The following is a 24,184-nucleotide window of genomic DNA, read 5'->3' on the forward strand; positions in this document are numbered from 1 at the left end:
AGCCCTGAGGTGCTCCAGTGCTCAGTGTGGTGGTGCTGGAGATACTGTTCCCGATCCGGACTGACTGAGGTCTCCCAGTCAGGAAATCCAGGATCCAGTTGCAGAGAGAGGTGTTCAGGCCCAGGAGACTCAGCTTCTTAATCAGCTGCTGAGGGATGATTGTGTTGAATGCTGAACTGAAATCTATGAACAGCATTCGAACGTAGGAGTCTTTGCAGTCCAGGTGTGTGAGGGCCAGATGGAGTGCTGTTGTGTTGTTCTTCCTTGCTGTTGTGTTGTTCTGTGCCTCAAACCGAGCGTAGAAGTCCTTAGAGTAAGAGCTTAAAAGATAAACACCAGAGGGTGAAGAGAGAGAGAGAGAGAGAGAGGCAGAGAAATACATAGAAATGTGTGAATTTTTTCTCTGCTAGTGTTCTGTGTGAAACAAACCAGATACGTTCCTGCCTTTGAACAAAGCTATTGCCTGCAGTAGGTGTGTATGATATAGGTCCATACTCACACTCCTCACAATAAGGGAAAGGATGAAGGACACCTGGAGGATGAGGGGTGACCTTGTTACCTTCACCTGACAAACACATTTTCATTATAGCCTTTATTCCCTCCTCTCTATCTTTCTCTCAGTCTCTAAAACACAAACACACAATAATACACTTACACATCATTATAATACAATGACACAACTACTATAGTCTTTACACTTACACACAGCAATTTTGGCTGTTTTTTTACATTCTTTATTATGCATTTAACAATATTTCTTTTGGAATATACATATAACACAAACAGACACATAAAGAAATAGGCTAGATATATGGGTGTACTCTCTCTCTCCTTTTCCCCATTTGTCAAATTTGTCTGCTAGTTGAATCAAGCTTGAGAGGCAGTGGACTAAATGCAGCACCATCTCTGTTGTTTACATTATAGAGAAGTTTCCTCTGCTCTTCTCCTTTAACTCTGTTTGCGTTGTTTAGTGTCACTGTTCTATCATAATTTCCTTTCACTTTTCCTTTTAAAACATCCCTTTTATCACTTCCCATATCACCCACACAGATCATGTGCTGTACACAGGGCAGCATCTCTACTAAGGTCTCAGAAAAATGTATTTAAAAATATTAATTTCTATGATCATTGTACCATGTTTTTTTTTATCATATCTTGTTACTAAATGTAAATCTTGACTACAGATTAAACAGGGTCTATAATTAAACTAAACTACAGCTACAATTACATCTCTTTCCCCAAGATCCAATCCTGGTTTAAATCTAAATACAGAGATTCTTTTACACAAGTCTTCCAAATCCATTAGAAATATTGTAGCTTTGTAACTAAGACAGTTAAAGATGTTTTTAGATATCACTTTGAATTTATTTCTGTGTCTGTGTTGCCACCTTGTGCTTATCTGATGGTAAACGATATTTCTGTACAATCGATTAATCAGACAGTTTATTCTGAGGAGTTTTTTTTATAGATAAAATTAGGAAAAACACTTGAATTTGTATGTAAGAGTAGCGGATGTGTGCTTGGTCAGCTTATTTTTCAAACTGGCAAATCTAAATTAAGTCAGAGATTCCCAAATGAGGAGTCATATCATATCTGCGGTTAAATATCTGACGTCTGCAGGGTGTGGATCTTCTGTCTGAGAGGTTCATTTACTTTACTAATGATATGATTGTGCAGATTTTCAAATCATTGAGATTTCTTTGTTGGATTGGTGTATGTAATGTCATTCATTCATTTAAGTTGTTCTTAATTAATAGAAAGAATTATATAAAGAAACAGGCAAAATAAATAAATCACATACCCCATTTCCTTTCCTCCTTACTCCTTCTAAAATCATGATTTCAAATACAGACATGAAATAAAATAGACATAACTGATGTGTCAAATCTCAAGCCATGAAACTTTTTGAATGAACTAATTGAATAGACAGGAACTACAGCAAAACAAACACAGTACTAAAAGAACAGTAGAATTAAGACAGAGTAATGATGTCTGTCACTGGTTAACTTGTTGATATACAATTCTTTACTCCTTATACTGTTTAATAGAAGTATGAAAACAGTCCACGGTCATCACCAGATCTCGAAGCGCTTGTCTTTTAGAAAGGCTCTTTATGAGTAATTCTGTTGTTGAAGAGTCTAAACACACAAAAAATATATATATTTAAACTTTGATTAAAAAGGTCCATAACCATCAATATACATATATCCAGTGTACAGTAAGTGTGTACAAGCACCACAACCACACACGCACAAACCTACCGAACTGTCTGTATGTTGCTGCTGGTGGAAACAACTGTGTAGATTCTTCCTGCTAAACGGTCATCTATGGTATTGTGACTCAGACTAATAACAACAAACATACACATACAATGAGTGCAAATGTAACTGCAGATAATACACACACACACTCTCAAACACACACACACACACACACAGTGTATACTCACTCCAGGACCTCTACTTTATCCAGATGTGGTAACAGCAGCTCCAGGCCGTGATCAGTGAGCTTGCAGTGGCTGAGGTCCAGTTCTGACAGACCATCAGAAAATTCCAGAAACAAAGCTAATGATCTATAGTCATGGAGGTCCAGAGGTGTCTCACTGAGGTCCATTTCTCTATTCAGAGCCTTTGAGAGGGACATAACATGTCTCATACAGTCTGACTCATTCATCACACGGAGAAGAGCCAGGAACCGGAGCAATAGAGGTTTACTACAGCTGAGTAAGAACAAGAGAGAGAGAGAGAGAGAGAGAGAGAGAGAGAGAGAGAGAGAGAGACTATTTAGAACACAGCCAGTTAAACCTTTAATAATCACACAATGTACATTTCAGTTTCTGCCACTGAGTCTTGACTGAGCTTTGTCCTGTATGTGTCTCACCGTAGTCTCACAGTATGTACAATAAGTAAGAACATGTCCACTCCAGTGTCCTCCAGCTCACAGTCCTCTAGAATGAGCTCTGTATGTTGATGAGATTTCTGGATGGCAGTGCTGATGTCTCTGCAGTCCTCAGTGGTCAGATTCAGAGTGTTATTCTGTGTTTCTGTGCTCAGATCTAATCCAGTGCTACATGAGAAGTCCAGTCTGTTCTGCAGAGCAGAGAAAACTGCTGCTGCTGCCCCCTGCTGGAGCTCAGAGATACTGCAACAGTGGAGTATCTTCAGCAACAGGGACCTGTCAACACTGAGAGCAAAGAAAAGAAGCATTTTAAGTGTTACAAACATTTATTTATTTGTATCTACTACTGCAATTTCTATTACTTAAACATTTCTTTTCCAAGTATTGTCCATGTGAACATCTGAGTTACCTGAGCTGAGAAACTCTGTTGAACAGAGGCAGAATCTTCACCAGCTCCCCCTCTGGTATGGAGGTCCACAGCAGGCTCAGAGAGACAGATGTACAGTGTTGGAGGGTGAAGCACAGGGCAGTACAGTGGTATGAGTCCAGCTGTGTATTGTTCAGGTTGATACAGTTGTGTACTGAACTCAACAGACTGGACACACAGTGAGCAGAGCCAGTCTCATAGATCTCTCTGATGATTGACAGCGCAACACTGGGGTTCAATCTGTGGAGGTTACAAACACATCCATCCATAAATTTAACTCTCAATATTACTCTTCTGTTAATCCAATACAGGAGAGACAATAAGAGATTTGTTACACGTTACATTTCTACCTTCTTACCGTTTAAACTGAATTTCAGACAGTAGAGGAAGAATCTCTCTGGTGTGTTTATATGTGATTTTGCTCTTTCTGATGTTCACACTAATGCGGCAAACTCGCTGCTGGAGAAAATAGATAAGCTCCTCCCAACTAAGAGAACAGGAAGTCAGGTCTCCTCCCACCTTCTCCAGGAAAAAGCGGGTCAGTTCCCCATCCTGAGCCTCATACAGCAGACCAGTAAACTGCTGGAGAGTCACTTTTGATAATCTACACACAGACACATGATGTTTATAAATAAAAAATACTGACCACTTTTCCACAATAAAGATGTAAACTGTGAACTGACCTGATATTGAAATGGCCAGGATGACACATGAGGCTGATGAGAGACTGAGCCTCCATCCTGCACTCAGTGAGGTTCACACAGTGAACAGTCCAGATGTTCAGGAGGGAAGACAAACTGCTCAGAAATCTGAAGATCTCTGGGTTTGAGCTGTTAAAGTCCAGACAGAGCTCCTCAATGACCAAAGAGCCACCGGCTCTCACTGCACGAAATGCTCGTACCATCCTCCCTACCACACGCTCACTCAGGCTGACAAACGTTCACACAAACACATTCATCAAAGAGAAATTCACAGTCCAGATCAATTTCACTAAAACATGTCAAACCTTAATGATGTTACATAGACTGGAGTGAAAATAAAGAAACTGATTAATAACACATACCAGAGTTTCTGTAGGTGTGTGGTGTGTCTGAAGAGAAGTCTGGCCCCTCGGAGAGAGATGGCTTGGGGTTTCAGAGTGAGTTTGAGTTTAGAGTCTGAGAGATTCAGTAATTTTCCCACAGCCCTGCACTCACGAGTGGTTAAAACCCAATCTATAATGAAGATGAAGTCCACAGCAGCAAAGAAAGCCCTCACCAGCTTCGTGTCTTCTGTGTGGTCAACAATTGCTTTACTTAAATGTAAAATAAAATTTTCTTCACATCTAAAACAGACAGTTTTAACAATAATAAAAACATAAATAGGGAAACTTTTAAATTATTGTTTAATTAAACTAAATATTAATAAGCAAGGGTGTACGGGTTGATGTATGAAGATGCAGCATTCAGATCAAACCTGAGCTGTGAGATGTAGGGCAGACACTGAAGGAAACTCCTCACTTCACTCTCTTCATCTGACCAGTCTATCACCTCCACTGGTTTCTTCTGTGTTTGGAGTTTCAGCACTTCTAGGAGGAGGGAGACATCTCCCTCTAAGAGATCTATGTACCAGACTGCAGGAAGTGACTGGTAAACTGGTAGCAATGCTGGAAGGACACTCCTGTCTGTTTTACTCTCATACTGCTTCACATGTGAGAACAGATCCAGCAGGAAATCACACTGTTCTTCATGGCGGTCATGAAACTCTTCTCCAAAAGGGAATGTGTCATAGTTGCACACTGATGCCAGCAGCTCAGTAAAACTCTCTCCATTATCCGATTGACAGTCGACTGCTGCGATGCTCAGATTCACCAAAAACTGCATGGATGCAGAATCTAAATAAAACCTTGTTGAAGAAGTGATTACATTTATGAACATGAATATCACAAAAATACAACATGCAGAGACTGAAAAAGACCACATAAGATTCACAGTAAACCAGTTAATAGAGACACGGTGAGTGTCGTCATTTGACCCAGTTTATTACTGCATGTGCCGCAGTAAACTAAGGAGCAAATAATTTCACTTCAAATGCATACTGATTTGGTTTATAAATAATAAATAATTTGTTGTTTTAGTCACATTAGTCATCCTATTATTATTATTATTATTATCCTATATTATTATTACTAGTTATTGCACCTTAAGTATAGTTTAGTTTTATCTCTATGTTTAGATCTATGTTTGTCTGCATCACTGTACTTTGTCTTTGTTATGTTTAGCACCTCTGGTCTAGGAGGAACGTTGTTTCACTTCACTGTGTACTGCATCTGGTTTCCAATATCCATTAGAAACTTAAAAGTAATCAAAAAGTAATTCAGTGTAATCAGTTACTTTACTTTTATAAAGTAATTGAAAAGTTACACTACTTATTACATTTTAAACAGAGTAACTTGTAATCTGTAACCTATTACATTTCCAAAGTAACCTAATGATTATATTATTATATTATATATAATATATTGAATTATATTATTATTATTTATATTATATACATATTTATATCTATATATATATTTTAATATACACATATATTTGTATAAGTATATGCAATACACAATTGGTTTTACATAACCACAGGCCACTGTTCCACCAGTAAGTACTGCCCTAGCTCCCTGCTTGACTAATGTAAGGGTGACAGAAATTCAGAGCTCAGACCATCAGATTACCTGTACCACTTACAAGTTACTGAGTGCAGCAAACAGATGAGGAGACATAACAGAAAGTGAATGAGCCCACTATCTTCTGACACAATTCTGCAGAGGGTGTTCTCATTGACAAAAACACTGCATTTGTTTGCCCCTTTGGATTCTGGGAATTTAACAGGATGCTGCAAGGGACTACTAATGCACTTTCCAAAACTAGTGGAACAGTGTATGGGAGACCTGAACAAGAAGCAAGTACTGGTTTTCATCGATGACCTCATAGTTTTCTCAAAGATTCTAGAAGAGCATGAATCTCGGCTGCTGCAAGTCCTCAACTGACTCAAAGAGTATGGGCTGAAACTGTCTCCTGAAAAGTGCTGGTTCTTCCAGACCTCAGTAAAGTATCTAAGTCAGATTGTGTCATCAAATGGAATAGAGACTGAGCAAAGGTAGAGGCTTTAAAGACTTGGCCGGAGTCAACAAACCTAGACGAGCTGAAGTCCTTTTAGGGGTTTCCCAGATAATACTGGAGGTTTGTGCATGATTACTCCAAAATCATTAAACCTCTTACTGACCTTACAACAGAATATCCTCCTCTTCAGAAGAACTGTAGTAAGAGATGGAAATCCAAAGAACCATTTGGTAATCAGTGGTCTACAAATTGTCAGAGTGCTTTTGACTTTGTAATTGACAAGCTCACATCAGCACCTGTTTTGGGCTTTGCTAACCCACGGCTTCCCTATGTGCTCCACACAGTGCAGCTTGATATCAGGAGCAGGAGGGGCAGATATGAGTCATAGCCTTTGTCAGCAGAAGATTAACCAATGGTGAGAGTGGGTACCCTGCACATAAAGTTATTAGCATTAAAATGGGCTGTCATCTCAAAATTTAGTGACTACCTATACGGTGCGGAATTTACCATTCTTACGGATAGCAACCCCTTGACATACATTTTAACATCAGCAAGACTTGATGCCACCAGTTACCTTTGGCTGTCCATTTTATCAACCTACAACTTTGAGCTGCAATACAGAGCAGGTAGCCAAAATCAAACGATCAAGCAATTTATGCTACGTCATCTTATAGAGCCAGGAGATGAATCATCTGTTCTCATGAGAGATACTATAAATGCTATATGCGAAAGGCATCAGGTGATTGGGCCATCTGAAAAGCCTGGTCCCACGTACTCTTCAATTACCGTAGTTGAATCCCTGACTCATTGTGATGGACTCTACCTAGTGAGTTCCAGCAGGAGTTGGAACAAGGTCTTCCAGACCTTCCTCATCTCTCAGAAGCTACCAGATCTGTAGAGAAAAGATCCAGAGCTGAGTGTAGTTATTGAAGGGGTGGAGAATGGGGTGAAGCTGTGCAACCTGAAAGGCCAACTAACTGCTATGGGTTTGTGGTTAAAAGAGTGGAACCGACTTGAGTTAATGTGGAGTGCTGTATAGGATGGGACAAGATCGTGGAGCCTCTCACTATCACTTGGCACTGTCTGCTGCATTGAGAAACATGGTGTTAAGGAGCCTACATGATGACATGGGTCACCTAGGAATTGAAAGGACCTTAGATCTTGTCAGGTCAAGGTTCTTTTGTCCAAGAATGTCACAAGCATTGGAAAAAAAGAGTAAAAACCTGTGAACACTGTGTCCACAAAAAACACCTCTGGACAGAGCAGCTCCTTTGGTGAACATCCAAACCAGCAGGCTCTTAGATGCATGGATTTTCTGTCCCAGGAGCCAGATCAAAGCAACACCAAGAACATACTGGTAATTACAGATAATTTCACAAAATATGCTGTGGCAATACCAACTCGAAATCAAACTGCCCAAACCATTGCCAGGAGCCTCTGGAACAACTTTGTGGTACACTCTGGGTTTCCAGAGTAACTACATAGTGATCAAGGGGCAGACATTTAGTCACACACAATAAAGGAGCTGTGGAAGACTGCAGGAATTCATAAAGTGAGGACTACACTGTAACATCTGAGGGGTAATCCAGTGGAAAGATTTAATTGTACTCTCCTCCAAATGGTGGGAATGCTGGAAAGTGAAAAGAAGTCTAGGTGGAAGGAGTTTGTGAAGTCTCTAGTACATGCCTATAACTGCACCCATAAGGATACCACGGGGTTTACCCCTTATGAACTCATGTTTGGGAGGCAACCCCATCTACCTGTTGATCTGGCCTTTGGATTGCCAGTGGACATTCCCAAGAAAACACACTCTCAGTACATGCAAGATCTGAGAAATCGTTTGTGAAAGAGTTATGAGCTGGCTATCAAAAATGCTGGCAAAGGAGCTGAGCATAATAAAAGATGGTTCAACGAGTGTGTGACTGCTTCAACTCTGGAAGAGGGTGACAGAGTTCTCGTAAGAAATGTGCAATTATTAGTTAAACAGAAGCTAGCTGACAAATGGGAGCAAGATGTTTATGTTGTTGTCAAAAAAAGTTTTGTGACCTGCCAGTGTATACTGTTCAACCAGAGGGAAAGAGAGGTCCTCTGTGTACAGTGCACTGTGATTTATTGCTGCCTTGGGGGTTTGTGCAGGCAACCAAAATTGTAGAAAGACCCAAACAGGAAGTAGTCAGAAGGCCTGGAACGAGGGCTTTACCTGGTGTTGAGTGGATGCAGGAGTCAGAGGCTGTTCCCGAATGCATAGAGTCTGAGGATGAGCAAATCCCATGTCATGAGCCTGGAAGAACAATGGGATTTGAAACTCAAATTATTGCAGGCTTTAAGCAATTCCCACATTCAGGAAGTTGTATCCATCTTACCTGCCCCTGATCTTATTGGGGAGAGTTTACCTGCACAGGAGTATTTGGATGGTGATCCAGAGGAACCTGTAAGGGATCTTGTACCTCAATGCAGACCTGTGGAGGAAAATTTGGATGAGCCCATTAGAGAGGGAATGAGTATTGAAGAGCCTGAATCAAGCCATGCTGAGCCTGATATCTTAGTGTCAAAGACTAATCCTGGAACGGTCTTCTGTGCCTTTGGACAAATCCCCTATACAAATAGTTGGAATGGTGCCACTCAATCCTGTGTCAGAGAAGGAAGAGATGGGCCTGGCCAAGAATGATATGAGTCACACTGGAGACATTCAAACTGAACAAATGATTTGAGACAATGATGATGTTGCCCTCAGATGCTCACAGGGGGAGCAATGCCCCCTTAAAAAGTTTGAGTATCCCTAGTTAGGGAACCCAATTTTCTTGGTGATCCAGTCCTTGTTGCAAGGTCTTAATGATGCTTTTATTTCTTCTTTAAAGAAACCAGTCAGTGCTTCTGTAATTCACTTGAAAATGCAATGGGATGTGCATATATTCCAGAGAGAAGGGTGTAACCCAGGTTACTAAAACTCATGTTTAAAAAATGAACAAAAAAGAATATATACAAATAGATAAAATAAAGTGTATATTGTATTTTGTTAATAGTTGATGGGCTATTAATAGAGAATGCCACAAACGGGAAGAGCATGAGGGTGATTGGTAATGGCTCTGTCCTTTAATGTGTTGCGTCATTGGAAGTGTGGATAAGGAAGAAGAGCAGTCTCGAGTTGAGTATGTGTGGGGAACGCACATGGTTAAAACACTAATAGAAAAACTGAGTTATTAACCCAGATTTATGAGTCGCGATTAGAAATAGTGGTGACTTTTCTAATGTAGGGAAGTTGATTAAACATTGCATCGCATCGTGTTTAAACAAATCCCAAGACGTGAAGGAGGAGTTCAGTTAACTTGTCTGAGGAGTTAAAACTGAGATTTCCTGAACCTATCATGAGCTGTGTAGCCATTAATTGCCGGCTTCTTAGTAAATTCATAAACTGTCTCATTTAGCCATCATTAACCATAATGTGTAACTCATGTGAATGTGAAATTCATGTAGACATATTAACAGTGGTGGGCCATCAGGGCCAGCAAGTCCTTCTCAGCTGGCCTAATCAGCAGTGATCTGAATCACTGACTTGCATTTTAATATATATAATATATTTTTCCATGAATGTGTATTAAATTATTCCCAATAGTCTATTCTCTACATTTCATAGTTTTTCTCTTGGTTGCGCTGCTTAAAGTAGTGTATATTTATGATAAGAGTATTTATCCAATCATATTTCAGCCAGTGGCTGACATCATGTGTTGCCAGGGTGAAAGAAATCTGCTTTATTGCTTTCAGAATCAATAGTGCAGGCGTCTGTAGCTTAAAATATGTGAATTGTGAAATAAGCAAGTGAAGTGAAGCGATATAAGCAAAATCGCACAAACTAAATAAAATATATATTTTTAACTCACAATGGCTGACAGGAGAAAAAATTGATTTACATTTACATTTCTGGCATTTGGCAGACGCTCTTATCCAGAGCGACATACAAAAGTGCTTTAAGTCACTATCATTGAAAACATTAACACTGGTTCAATAGGTCATAGACTCAGGATACCATTCGCCTAAATTTTTTTTTTTTTTAAATAAACCATAAACAGTGAAAGGTAAGAGCTAGTTTAAGTGCCTCAGGAAAAGTTAGGTCTTAAGACGTCGTTTGAAGACAGTCAGAGACTCTGCTGTGTGGACATCTGGGGGAAGTTCATTCCACCACCTCGGTGCCAGAACAGAGATGGTGGGACCAGTCGGGCAGTGCTAGTGGATCAGAGGGAGCAAGGAGCAGTGTGAGGAGTAATAAGATCTTTGAGGTAAGATAGTGCTGGTCCATTCTTGGCTTTGTAGGCAAGCATCAGTGTTTTGAATCTGATGCGTGCAGCTAGTGGAGGGAACGCAGCAGTGGGGTGGTGTGGGAGAACTTAGGCAGGTTGAATACAAGCCATGCAGCTGCATTTTGGATCATTTGCAGTGGACTAGTTGCATTCAGAGGAAGACCTGCCAGTAAAGAGTTGCAGTAGTCCAGTCTCGAAATGACCAGAGACTGAACAAGCACTTGAGTAGCCTGTGTGGATAGAAATGGTCGGATCCTTCTGATGTTGTACAGTAGAAACCGACATGAGCATGTCACATTGGCAACATGGGAGGAAAAGGACAGTTGATTGCCCATGGTTACCCCAAGGTTGCGAGCAGTGGCTGAAGGGAAGATCATTGAGTTGTCCAGAGATGATGCAAGATCCCTGTCTGGGGATGAATCACCTGGGATGACCAGCAGTTCAGTTTTGCTAGGATTAAGTTTCAGCTGATGAGCTGTCATCCAGGATGAAATGTCTGCCAGACATGCTGAGATTCGGGTACAAGCTGTGGTATCTGAGGGAGGGAAGGAGAAGATAAGTTGGGTGTCATCAGCATAGCAGTGGTATGAAAAGCCGTGTGAGGATATCACTTTGCCAAGAGTGTGAGTGTAGAGGGAGAAAAGGAGAGGACCAAGTACTAAGCCTTGTGGTACACCAGTAGAGAGTCTGCATGGGGCAGATGTCAATCCCTTCCATGTTACCTGATATGAGAGACCATCCAGGTAGGAAGCAAACCATTCCCATGCTGTTCCACAAATTCCAAGACTCCTGAGGGTGGACAAGAGAGTCTTGTGGTTAACCGTGTCAAATGCTGGCTTGGCTGATCTAGCAGTATGTAGTTTCTCAGTGACCGCCAAAAGGGCAGTCTCTGTAGAATGTGCTGCTTTGAAGCCAGACTGGTTGGGATCATGGAGTTTATTCCGCAAGAGATAGTCAGACAGCTGATTATAAACAATTCGTTCAAGAATTTTTGAAAGAAAGGAGAGGAGTGATACTGGTCTGTAATTATTAATGTCAGAGGGATCCAAAGTAGGTTTCTTTAGTATAGGGATAACCCTTGCTTGCTTAAAGGCAGTTGGTACCTGTCCTGATGTAATGGATCTATTGATGACAGTGGTGATGAAGGGCAGGAGGTCAGGTGAGATGGTCTGGAGCATAGTGGAAGGGATTGGATCCAGTGGGCAGGTGGTGGGATTGGGGGAGTGGATGATTTGCAAAACCTCTTCTGCTGCTATGGTTGAGAGGTTCTTCAGTGAAGGAGTAGCTGAGTCCTGGCTGTGTAATGCAGATAAAGTAGGGGCAGACGTGAAGGTCTGGCAGATGTTCTCAATCTCAGCGGTCAGGGAGGATGGAGCAGGTGGAGTTGGAGGGTTGAGTAGTGCAGAGAAGATGTTGTGGAGCTTTCGGGGATCTTGTGCAGAAGCCTCAAGCTTTTTCTTGTAAAAGGAATCAAGTCAAATCGATTTGCAATCAAATCAAACTTTACAAATGCATTTTCAAGGCGGACTGTAATAAAATTGACTTTTCCTTGTGAGGTGTTAAATACTGTAGCCTTATTTCTTTTTTTTATAGTTTCTTGAAGTTATGCTGGAAATAGTGAGTGTCATCAGATGTACTTTGAAGATGTTAATTGTGATTTTGCCTTTTCTTTGCAAGGTTGGGGTGTGACATCTTTATTTAACAATCCAAATCGACAAGCAATAATCATGAATGGGAAAAGGTCAAAACTGGAGAAGCAAAACACTAGCAAACAAAACTGATAAATCACACAGGGCAAACACAGTAACCAGAAACGTAAAGCAAGACTCCATACACATTAATCCACAATCAGAGTAATCCACAATCAATGGCTTGGTAAGGTTCAGGGAATGATACTTTGCATGGCAGTGTTGTTAGCATGCCGCTAATCAAAATACGGTCAAGGGCTCCATCTGCTGGCATGATGCAATGACTGTTGTTACATGGGCCCCCAGAAAAAGGCTTAATATCCATGTAAGGAATTGCCAGAGGCAGAAGTGTTGGAATCCATTCGCAGATTTAATGAACGTGGTCAAACAACGTAGCAAATAGGTCAAAACCAGGAAATCAGAAAGCAGAGACAAATCCAAATCGTAAGGCAAAATTCGTAAGAACAAGGTCACAAAAATATGGTCAAAACACAGTAATATCAAGGCATTGAACAGTAAGGCTTTAGATGAACTCTAAAGAATGATACTACGCATAGAATGAAGAGAATGAGTCTCTTTTATGTGTGTGGGAACCAGTAATGAGTGATTAGAATTTAGGAGAGGGCTCCCTCCAGTGTTCAGTCTCTCTGCATGACCTGACAATCCATTAAGGCTTGGTCACACTACAAGACTTTAACCGTCGGCAGATCGCTTTGTTGTTCAGACTACATGACTTCACTGTATGTCTTTTTGTCCTTGTGTTGTTCACACTACACAACGCTTCGTAAATGATCCACAAGAGGGGGTCACACACCACACCATCTGACAACAACTCTTTTTCACCCAACGCCTCAACACTGTCCCCAAACCACGTTTTATCACGAAAACACACGCAACAGGTGGATCCGGAAATAACGCGAGACTTTCGGTAGAAGTTTGTTTTGAAAATGGACGTCGACAGGAGTCTCTCTCTAAATACATTTTAATTTATTAAAATAAATGTTGTGTCCACACTATTTTCGAAGCCATGTTGCTGCTGCTGCTTTTCTTCCGGTGACCTCAACCTGTTGACTTGCTCTCTCATTGGCTGGAGGTCGTAGCTACAATAGACACCACATGATGTCGAGTCGGCCGACCTTCCCAGATATTTAACATGCCAGATATCTGGATTTTGTCTTCGAGGTGTCAGCGAGGTGTCAGCGAGCCTCTTTGATGCATCGTTGAGTAGTTCACACATAAAGATTTCCGAGCGCTGATCACCCGCTGATTTTCCCACGATCACAGACTGATCTGTCGGCGAGCTCGTTAATTTGCAAATCGGGCTTGAATCGGGCTTAAAATCCTGTAGTGTGAACTAGGCTTTAGTTAAAAAGCTAATAATCATTAGCAACATAAATCAGGATTGAGGTAAGGTAGCTAGCTAATGACAATACAGATTAGTAATAAGGTTTAAATCTGTATAATTTGTCTATAAACACAGTATGTACTTTACACTTTGTAAAATTTCTCATTTAACAAGAGCTCTGAGATCTTCAGCTGTGGATCACAGAGCAGTAAAGCAAGTCTGAGAAAACTGTAACAACTTACACATCAAAACTGAGCTGTGAGATGTAGGGCAGACACTGAAGGAAACTCCTCACTTCACTCTCTTCATCTGACCAGTCTATCAGCTCCACTGGTTTCTTCTGTGTTTGGAGTTTCAGCACTTCTAGGAGGAGGGAGACTTTTCTCTCGGAGAGCTTTATGGACCAGACTGCAGGAAGTGACCGGTAAACTGGCAGCAATGCTGGAAGGACACTCCTGTCTGTTTTACTCTCATACTGCTTCACATGTGAGAACAGATCCAGCAGGAAATCACTGTTATTAAATGTGGAGCTTTCACCATAAGGAAAAGATTTGTGATTGCACAGTGATGCTAACAGCGCCAGTGATTTCCTCCCTGTGTGTCTGTCACTTTTTGTAGTGTGATGGAGGAGACTCATCAGGAACTCTGCAGGTTTCTGCTTCTTGTAATCATTCCTACAAGCAAACAAACCAACAAACAAATAACAATAAATATAAAACCAAACACTTTGTATTGGTAATAATTTTGGATAAACTAAGATTTATCTTCCATCATCATGATAATTGTCAGGTATGACAAATCCACACAATCCACTTCCCAACATGCACCACGGCCTACAGTCACGGCTGCACCGGACTCCACTTCCTATACTGCACATTCAATTCCTGGTTCAGTCACCTGACTTCTGTTCTGATCACACTCACCTGTTCTCAATCACATGTGCACTCAGTCTACACATTTTTTAGAGACTTTCACACACACCTCATTCCTGAAGTATTGACTCTGAAGTACTGTACTGCTTTGTTTTGTACTGTTCTGCCTGACTGGACAGAGCCTTTTCTTCACTGTTTCTGTTCTCCTGGTTTCAGCTAGTTTCTGTACCTTGTTCTCGGTCTTATTTTCCTTGATCAGTCTATTCTGTTTACTGATCATCTGACTTGTGTCTGTGCTTCTGACCATAAATTTGTTTAATAACCCGGACTGTTGGGCCTCCTCCTTGTTTGTCTGCTTTGGGAGCTGGAACAAGGGTAAGCCTGTTGTAGTTTTATGTAACTGAATAAACCAAACAGGAAATAAGGTGCATGAAGAGGAGAGACAGATTTCTGAGAACTCCAGAAAAGATGATGACTAGAGCTTTACTATAAACTTTGTCACAAAAAGAGTCTCCTGTTCTTCAATCTCTTCAGTTGTGACATTTAGCTCACTATAGCAAAGTGTCCTGGATCAGATGACTGAGGGATTTTCAGATTTAAATGAGAATAACAAATGCACAAAAATATATTCCTTTACAATTAAAAGATCTTAAAATGTCTCTGGAAATCTGGGATGTTTTTGTAAGAAAAACATGAAATGATTGTTTACATTTCACTACTGACAGAATCCTATATTTATTTAAAAATCATGGTCAGGGCTTTTGTTTCATTAAAGTTGCCACATCTGCATTTGTCTCAGCATCTCAATTATTACAATAATTAGCTATCTAATATTAAAAACCCACACAAAGTCATATATAATAAAATGTATGTTTTAAATTTCTAATTATAAGAAATAAAAAGCCCACATGACTGCACCTGTGTGAGTTAGTAACGCTCCCATTTTCAAAACTTATAAACCAATAAACACGTCAAATATGAGCAGCATAACACTGAGCAAATCAAAACACTGATATAAAGAAAGTATTGAATTTGGATAAGCTGCAATTTTTCTTCATATTTTTCCATATTAATTCAGCTTTTTTGTCTTCAGGAAGCACTCCGTTGTATGAGTGTTGAGTGTTTGTCTGAGGCAGATATGGCTAAAAATGTTAAGAGGTATGTGCATCCATGTCTGCATTTTCTTACGGAGGATGACACACATGCTCTTTGAGTGGTTTGTTTGGGTGAGGAGAGAAGCACCTGTGGCTCAATCTTACAGGGATAAAGGACAAGGACAAGTCCTTTCTTTTAGACGCCCCAATTTCACCTCAGGGCCTATTCTGCAACACTGTCAGCACTGTTGTCGACCGGCACCAGGAGGTGAAACATCAATTGTCTCCATTTAAATAGTTTATCTCTCACCTCAGTGAGAAGCCTGGACCATCATCCAGCCTCACCTGCCTGCCTCCTGGCAGGGCAGAGAAAAAGGCTTGTGTGGCAGCCCGTCAGGCAAGACCTGACCTGAGATCAGTCATTTCGGCCAGGTGGGCCATGAAAGGAATCCTGATGGCCAAGGGCTAGGGTTCCTGGGAGCACCCTCCTCAATGGGGCTTTTTTTCCCGTCAGGAAAGATCTCTTCTTTCAGGCACGAGGGAAGATTCTCCACCCCCACCCAGAGATGTGGAAGCTCTGGGTCTGGCCCTGGAGGGGGACCGGTTCCTAGAGGCAGGCCTCTCATCAGAGGTTGTGGAGACTCTGCTGAATGTTAGGGCTCCCTCCACTGGCAAGCTGTATGCTCTTAAGTGGAGGTTTTTTAGTCTCTGGTGTGCTCAGCGTGAGCAGGACCCAGCGCACTGCCCGATTGGTACAGTGCTGGGTTTCCTACAGTCTTGCCTTTCTCTGTACCTTTCCCCTCTACCTTAAAGGTGTACGTGGCCACCATTGCTGCAAACCATGCCCTTGTCCTCGGGGCCTCGCTAGGTAGGCACCCTCTGGTCTCTCGCTTTCTGCACAGTGCCAGGCAGCTGAGGCCTTCCTGCAGATCGTGCGTCCCCTCCTGGGACCTCTCGGTGGTCCTGGACAGGTTGCTGGAAGCCTTTGAGCCCATGGAGTCAGCCTCAGAGACATTTCTGACCCTTAAGATGGCTCTGCTTTTAGCCTTGGCATTCCTTAGATGGGTAGGGGATCTGCAGGCTATATAAGTCCTCCTTGTTCGTCTGCTTTGGGAGCTGGAACAAGGGTAATTCAGTTTCCAAACAACACTTGGCACGCTGGGTGGTAAAAGCCATTACCCAGGCCTATGAGGCGTGCGGTATTGCTTCGCCTCTAGGGATCAGGGCTCACTCCACTAGGGGTATCGCCTCATCCAGTGCCCTGGCTAGGGGTGTTCCCTTCTCTGGTATATCCTAGATCAGTGGTAGTTTTATGTAACTGAATAAACCAAACAGGAAATAAGGTGCATGAAGAGGAGGGACAGATTCCTGAGAACTCTAGAAGAGATGATGACTAGAGCTTTACTATAAACTTTGTCACAAAAAGAGTCTCCTGTTCTTCAGTCTATTCAGTTGTGACTTTTAGCTCACTATAGCAAAGTGTCCTGGATCAGATGACTGAGGGGTTTTCAGATTTAAATGAGAAAAACAAATGCACAAAAATATATTCCTTTAAAATTAAAAGATCTTAAAATGTCTCTGGAAATCTGGGATGTTTTTGTAAGAAAAACATGAAATGATTGTTTACATTTCACTACTGACAAAATCATATATTTATTTAAAAATCGGGGCCAGGGCCAGTCACTTTGATTTGCAGATTTTTTTTTTTTTTTTTTAATTTAAACAGTTCTTTTACCATCTGTGGAGCACAGAGCACTAAAACAAGTCTGAGAAAACTGTAACAACTTACTCTTTAAACCTGAGCTGTGAGATGTAGGGCAGACACTGAAGGAAACTCCTCACTTCACTCTCTTCATCTGACCAGTCTATCAGCTCCACTGGTTTCTTCTGTGTTTGGAGTTTCAGCACTTCTAGGAGGAGGGAGACTTTTCTCTCGGAGAGCTTTATGGACCAGACTGCAGGAAGTAACTGGTGAACTGACAGCAATGCTGGAAGGATACTCCTGTCTGTTTTACTTTCATACTTCTTCACATGTGAGAACAGATCCAGCAGGAAATCACTCCGTTCTTCATATTCATCTGCCATTATTTTTTTAAATGTTTTCCAGATGTCTTCTTCTCTTTGGTACAGAAATGCTTGTAGACATAAATCCAGTTTATATGACCTTAAAGTCTGCTGATACTCTTCCATAGATTCTCTTTGTTTAAATGTAAAGCTGGAAAAAAAATTAACAGCATATTTTAATAAATAATAGCAAGCTGCAACATTTTTGGCACTGACCACTGTACTGGTGGACACTTACAGCTGAAAAAAATGTTAATGTTTTATTTGAAATAGTAAAATTATGTGATTTTCCTCTTCTCATTCTCTTCTCTTCCTTTCCTCCTATCAGGCACGTAAAGGGCAGGTGATACATAGCACCAAAAGACCCTCTTGATATTAAATGGACACAACCAATATTATTATTTCTCAGTTAAGGTTCCAAAAAAATGTAAGATTAATACCACAATCTTAATTGCATTATGTATTATGTGGTCAGGCCATGTCTTGCATGAACTGGCATATTTAGACTCTTAAATTATACACACTCCTTTATCTTTAACAAGCAAAAAACATGTTAACTGCTTGAGATTAAGATCTTATATCCTATGTACAGCACCTTTCAAGTCAGCTAATGAATTTTTAATGGAATTTTGTCCTGAGCTCTGACTGAGCCTACCGAAAATGTTTCATTTAAACATTTTTTAGCTTGGATTTTTTATATTGATTATTAGTGAGAAAAGGCTTCCATCTAGCCAACCTACCCCATATCCTAGTGGTGGGTAACTATGACCCATAAGCCACTTACAGCCTGTTGGGCTGTTTAATTTGGCCCATAGACTATTTACAAAATTGTCCTAATGACCGCCTTTATTTTGTCTTTTTCATGCAATGCCATGAGTTTTAGTTAATTCCTCTAGATGGTGCACTCAAAACACTACCAAGCTTCATTAAAAAAAGCTGAGTCTATCATCTCTAAGCACATCTTAAAACAGATATTCATTCTTCAAGTTTGCTATTGCATTTATCCCTAGTTTAACAATGAATATACCAAAGAAAAACTGGCATAAAAGTGTGACCAACAACACTACTCCCACTGAAACTGAGTTTTCTTTCCGTTTTAGGTAACGGGTTTCACATGTGATTTATATTGGTTCATCCTCCTGTAACCCATATGGGAATGAGGGCTACCAATGTGGTGTAGTTCTGCATCCCAACAAAGGGGGCGCTGTGAGTCTCAGTAGAGTAGAATCTCTAATTTGCCGGCATTTTTCCTGACCTGCAGTTTTTTCCTCTCTGTGGATGTTCGTGAGACAAGCACTTGAAATTCGAAACAAAAACAGATGAAAGCAAGAAACTGAGACGATTCTGCTGGGTTTATGTATCAGAACTCCAGTGAGGAAAAACACATTTTTGCTAATGGTGCTAGCCAGCACGTTATGTTAGCTTTCTCTTCGGAAGTTGAATTTTCTAGGAAGGAAAACCAGTCGGAGTATGAGAACACTGTATAAAGGGAAAAAAGGGCCAAATAAACATTGGCACATATAGTCTGTTCACGGGAATGTTACTGTTCGGTCGCGAGTGATAAGGTTTAACAAACTTTATTACCTGAATCATTGTGTTATTGTATTAACTGATGGCTAATGCTAGCAATTCATTAGCATGATGTGCTAGCCTGGCAAAGGAACAGTGTAGTGCAGGATGGCGTTGTGAGACGCATGGCACTTGTTTTAATTCTTTTATATATTCAGTATACGGTATGACATAATACCGAGTGATTTGTTATAAGAAAGGTACATTGCAAGTGTATTAATTATAAGTTCGAACAGTATGTTTTGCATAAGCTAGTAACGATATTTGAATTCATGTCCATGTTAAACTGTTTAAAATGTTAAACTGCATTAGAAGGGGTGAGTTGGAATGTATTACAGAATGTAAGAAGTAATTTACGCATTACTGTTAAAATCTTTGATGTATAAAAAATTTCATGGTGTTAAATTGTTATATTGCAAATAATTCATTTGTTAACATGTCAGTAACTGTTGACGTCAATAATCCATCTGTTGTGTTAGAAATGCATCTTTGGGAAATTGGTTACATGCATTATGAATGGAAAAAAAAATGAAGTTAATGAGGTTAATAGAAAAGGAGGACAGAATATTCATTGTCTGCCCCATTTGTGCAGATTGGTTTTTTGAAGTACTAGATCATTTGTGGATGAACCAAGATGGCGAGCCTAGCCCAACTGGACTGGTAGACGATCTTTGAACGGAATTACACACATTCATGGAACCTAATTTTGAATCAACATATAGCGCACACGGAGACGGAACTAAAAAGGGGCATCACCTTTATTTTTCTTCTTGGTTATTTTGAAGCGCTCTTCCGTCATTCTATTTTCTTTCTAAATACCATTTGAAGTGTGTCATTTTTTCATTGTGTTCAAGGGCAATAAAATTGTCAACTGTTCAGCTCAACTGCATCAGGAATAGCCTACCTCTCTTCGAATTTTGGCATCTTTTCATAGTTGCCATTGGTCCGGTAGTACAGGTGCTACACTCCCATCTGCTACTGGCCCAGCCTATCTGTCAAATTTTAAAACCCAGTGTGGCCCTTGAGCCAAAAATTTTGCCTACCAAGAGATGTCACATACAGGGAATGACCAGTACTTGTTAAATACTTCTGCACCTAATGCCGAGTTCACACTGCATGATTTTCAAAGTCATCGGATCATGGTTGTTTTCACACTGCATGACTATCTGGGGGAGCATTCAGTTGCTTGCTGTGTTCACACTGCACAATGGATTGGCAATACAAGGTTTCACACTGCATGATTTCACAATAGGAAGAATCGCAGACAACTCTGGTCCAGAAACTGCTTTTCACAACCAATCATACATGAGAAATAATAAGGAAATAACACAAGATCACACATGAGATCAGAGTTCTCGCTCAGGACTGTAAATGAAACCCTGCAAAATGGTTGTGATCCAGATGGTCTTTGTGGGGAACAAGGATTGAAAATCAGTGGATGCACCTTGAAGTGGGGTGACGCCAATGAAGGAGATGTGGACAAATTCTCCAATCGGTTTGACTACCCCAACTCATTCACACCTCAGTACACTGCACCCCCCACTTCTACTTTCTGTTTACCTCCTGGAACCAAAAGCACAGTGAAGAATGTCCCTCAACCCACAATCACAGCAGCCGAGTTGTATGGAGAGCTGAGGAGGCTTCATCCCAGGAAAACAGCTGGCCCAGATGGTGTATCTCCATGACTAAGGCCTGCACATTGGAGCTGGGAGACCCTCTGCAGAACATCTTTAACATGAGCCTGGAGCAGGAGATGGTCCCTTGAAGGTGGAAAACATCCTGTGTCATCCCAGTTCCAAAGAAACCACACCCTGGAGAGCTAAATGTTTTCAGGCCAGTCGCCCTGACGTCTCACATAACGACAGCCATGAAGTGGGTGCTGCTACACCACATGAGGCCACAGGTCCACTATGCCCTCCACCCTCAGCAGTTTGCAAACCAGGAGAAGGTGGGAGTGAAGGACACCATTACCTACATGCTACACAGATCCCTCTCACCTAGACAGTGTCTATCTATCTATCTATCTATCTATCTATCTATCTATCTATCTATCTATCTATCTATCTATCTAATTTTGCAATGTGCTGCTGCTGATACGGCTGGTTAAGCAAATGTTTGTGTAATTTCTGTTTGATGGTATTGTAAAGCTTATCTTTTCTGATATAACTATATTTAAGATATTTTTTTCTGATTAAAAACCTGTAAACTCAGTGTGAAAGGAGTTCTGACTAAAAAATACCTCAGTGATGACCTCCAGCCAATGAGAAAGCGAGATACAGGGCAGCAGGAAGTTCAGGGAGGAGTTATAGACCACAGTATCAGCAAGCTTGGCTTTGGTTGGAGCTCAATTTGTGAACTGCTGACAATATTTCTCCTAAATTCTAAATATAACTATTGTTATATTCAAAATATAACATCAAAATAACCCAAGATCATGCAGTATTAGCAGAGCTTTAATAATTCAAATAAAACAAAATGTAAATAACAAATTGTTTTAATGCTTTGGCTAAATAACATTAAGAAATCAGTATTTGGTGGAATAACCTTGATTTGCATGTGTTTTGGCTCCATGCTCTCCACCAGTTTCTCACATTGCTGTTGGGGAACTTTATACCACTCTTTTTCTTTATACCACTTCTTCTTTTAAACAGCTCAGCTTTGCTTGATGGTTTTGACCATCCATCTTCCTCCTGATGACATTCCAGAGGTTTTCAATAGGGTTCTAATCTGGAGATTGGGCAGTGGTCTCTTATTTTTTCCAGAGCTGTATATGACAGGAAATACAAAGGCAAAAGGAACTGCTTTTGCTGTTTCGATATTACATAACTAATATATGTAAATGCAATTGCCAAATTGCAATTTACCACTTGTAACTCGGCAGACATTGAATGGAGTTAGCGTCTGTTCAGTTAGATTTCAGTAATGTGCTTTACATTTCACAAAACTTAAATTGTAAATTTTTTACAGGCTTAAAGTAATATAAGTTCTCAAAATAGACCTGCACAAAGCAGAAAGAAAGCTTAATCAGTATAAAGTAGGGTTAAATAAATACTGTTTTCAATAACTCAATAAATCCTCCAAATTTTTTTTGCATATGCAAATGAGACAGGAGGAGCACAAAGTCATGTGACACTTCTGCATGTCCTAATTAGCATATCACAACAATGATGAATTCTCATATTAAAATATTGAAACAAGAAAAAAGTCACAGATTTAGCGAAAAAGAGGTGTGCACCTGCTTATCAAACCTACAAAAAGTAGAATACACATAGGTACAGAAATTACGAGGTGGAAGGAATTGAAGTGTGGCGGCACACCTCCTCACCTTTGCCTCACACCTCTAGCGTCCTGGTTTCGAGTCTCGCTCCTGCTCACTGTGTGTATGTGCAGTTTCTATGTTCTCGTGCTTGGTGGGTTTCCTCCCACAGTCTAAAGACATGCTTCTAGGCTGATTGGAGTCTCTAAATTGGCCATTGTGTGTGCGCCCTGTGATGGGTTGGCACTCTGTCCATGGTGTATCCTGCCTTGATGCCTGATGACACCTGAGATAGGCACAGGCTCCCCGTGAACCAAGAATAGATCGGATAAGTGGTACAGATAATGAAATGAAATGAAAAAAGGAATTGAAATGCTATCTGCAGTTGAAATCGGATGAAAACATGGCATCTTTCTTATTTGAAAGATAAGTTGGCTTCAAGCTACAGTATTTTGTTTCTGCTCACTCCCAACAGAGACTCACATGACACTGCATAATATTTTAATTTACTGAAAGCCAAAAGCAGACTAATTTGTTACAAATCCGAGTTGTTTTTGTTGGCAAATTGCATAATCATTACAATTAAAACAGTTTTCAATGCAAAATTATGTCCCCTAACTATTCACTGCATGCTCTGTTGTATATGGCTTATTAGCCCTGTCTTTGACCAGGCATTTAAACTGAACTATTTTGAGCCATTTAGCAGCAGTTAGGCCCATACCCTGCATTTTGTCAGTTTGTGCATCGAGCCACTAGCATTGTTTTTTATTGATTTAATGTTTTGTGACTGAGTATCAAACTTTTACTCACCATGTTTGTGCTTTCTTGGAAAATGTTCAACATGTTGTCTTTGTTTGGCCAGGTGCTTTTACGGTCATGTGACCTGAATATATTTGCATTCATAATGGTGGTTGGGTGGGACATGCAAATAAATAAGCTTGTTTCTTTTTAAATGTAGGTGTTTGTTATTGTTTTATGTTGAAATTACACATCAAAAAGAATTTTTATGTCCTGATACTCACATCTGACTTAAAAAAAAAAGAAGATGAATTAGCATATTTGTTTTCAATGGGAGAACATAATGTATATTACTTTAAGTATATTCAGCAGATAAAAGAAAACTAAAGTAAAGCATCTCACCTCTGAATAAATACATGTAAGAAGAATTCACTAAATAATGACAGTTTGAATATTTAAGTTAGGTTGATTTTATAGTTATTTTATGATAAACATTTGGTTAAAAAAGGCAGAACTGTTTTCTGGAATGATCAACAAAACCAATAATGTAACACTTACCCAGTATCCATTCATATGCATGCTGAAAAGGCTTACAGAGTATAAAACTTGCTCTTCTTAGTTCAGATCCCAGACTGGCTCAGCAAAAACTATACTTTAAGTATTAAAAGTAGACCTTCTAGAAATACGGAAATACTGGGGATGGTGAAGTTTCCGTGACAGCCTGTGGGAGGGTTTGCTGTAAAACACACTTGTCTGAGGTCACAGCTATATATATATATATATATGGACTGAGAGCCAGGCCTTCTCGTCCAACATCAGTGTGTGACCACAAATGCGCTTCTG

General features: G+C 40.4%; 1 protein-coding gene across 5 annotated transcripts; it reads right to left on the reverse strand.

Annotated features, from left to right (window-relative positions):
• Positions 1 to 306: 306 nt before the first annotated feature.
• LOC131362773 (uncharacterized) lies at positions 307 to 24,162 on the reverse strand. 5 transcript variants are annotated; one of them, XM_058405039.1, is made up of 14 exons: positions 23,900 to 24,162; positions 17,504 to 17,929; positions 13,991 to 14,422; positions 4,781 to 5,209; positions 4,389 to 4,649; positions 4,009 to 4,254; positions 3,684 to 3,929; positions 3,308 to 3,565; positions 2,881 to 3,183; positions 2,450 to 2,719; positions 2,262 to 2,345; positions 2,077 to 2,138; positions 1,802 to 1,827; positions 516 to 624 (listed from the first exon to the last, which is right to left on the reverse strand). In XM_058405039.1, exons 1-12 carry the CDS (start codon positions 23,908 to 23,910, stop codon positions 2,099 to 2,101), a joined length of 3,006 nt encoding a protein of 1,001 aa, XP_058261022.1. In that variant the 5' UTR covers positions 23,911 to 24,162; the 3' UTR covers positions 516 to 624; positions 1,802 to 1,827; positions 2,077 to 2,098. The 5 variants fall into 5 exon arrangements, with proteins under 5 accessions (XP_058261024.1, XP_058261022.1, XP_058261026.1 ...); XM_058405043.1 differs by lacking the exons at positions 516 to 624; positions 1,802 to 1,827 and adding exons at positions 21,892 to 22,111; positions 22,673 to 23,631 and having other exon boundaries at positions 1,999 to 2,138; XM_058405041.1 differs by lacking the exons at positions 1,802 to 1,827; positions 2,077 to 2,138 and adding an exon at positions 307 to 320 and having other exon boundaries at positions 500 to 624.
• Between the last annotated feature and the right edge of the window lie 22 nt (positions 24,163 to 24,184).

This window comes from Hemibagrus wyckioides, linkage group LG12 (assembly GCF_019097595.1).
Source record: "Hemibagrus wyckioides isolate EC202008001 linkage group LG12, SWU_Hwy_1.0, whole genome shotgun sequence".
In the NCBI taxonomy this organism is placed as follows: domain Eukaryota; kingdom Metazoa; phylum Chordata; class Actinopteri; order Siluriformes; family Bagridae; genus Hemibagrus; species Hemibagrus wyckioides.

Bases quoted from the DNA above. Each gene is read 5' to 3' on its own strand.
- LOC131362773 (XM_058405039.1), bottom strand. The intron at 5,210-13,990 runs GTAAGTTGTTAC...TTCTTCAACAAG, and splicing joins TCACAGCTCAGTTTTGATGT to GTTTTATTTAGATTCTGCAT. The intron at 2,720-2,880 runs GTGAGACACATA...GTTCTTACTCAG, and splicing joins GTACATACTGTGAGACTACG to CTGTAGTAAACCTCTATTGC.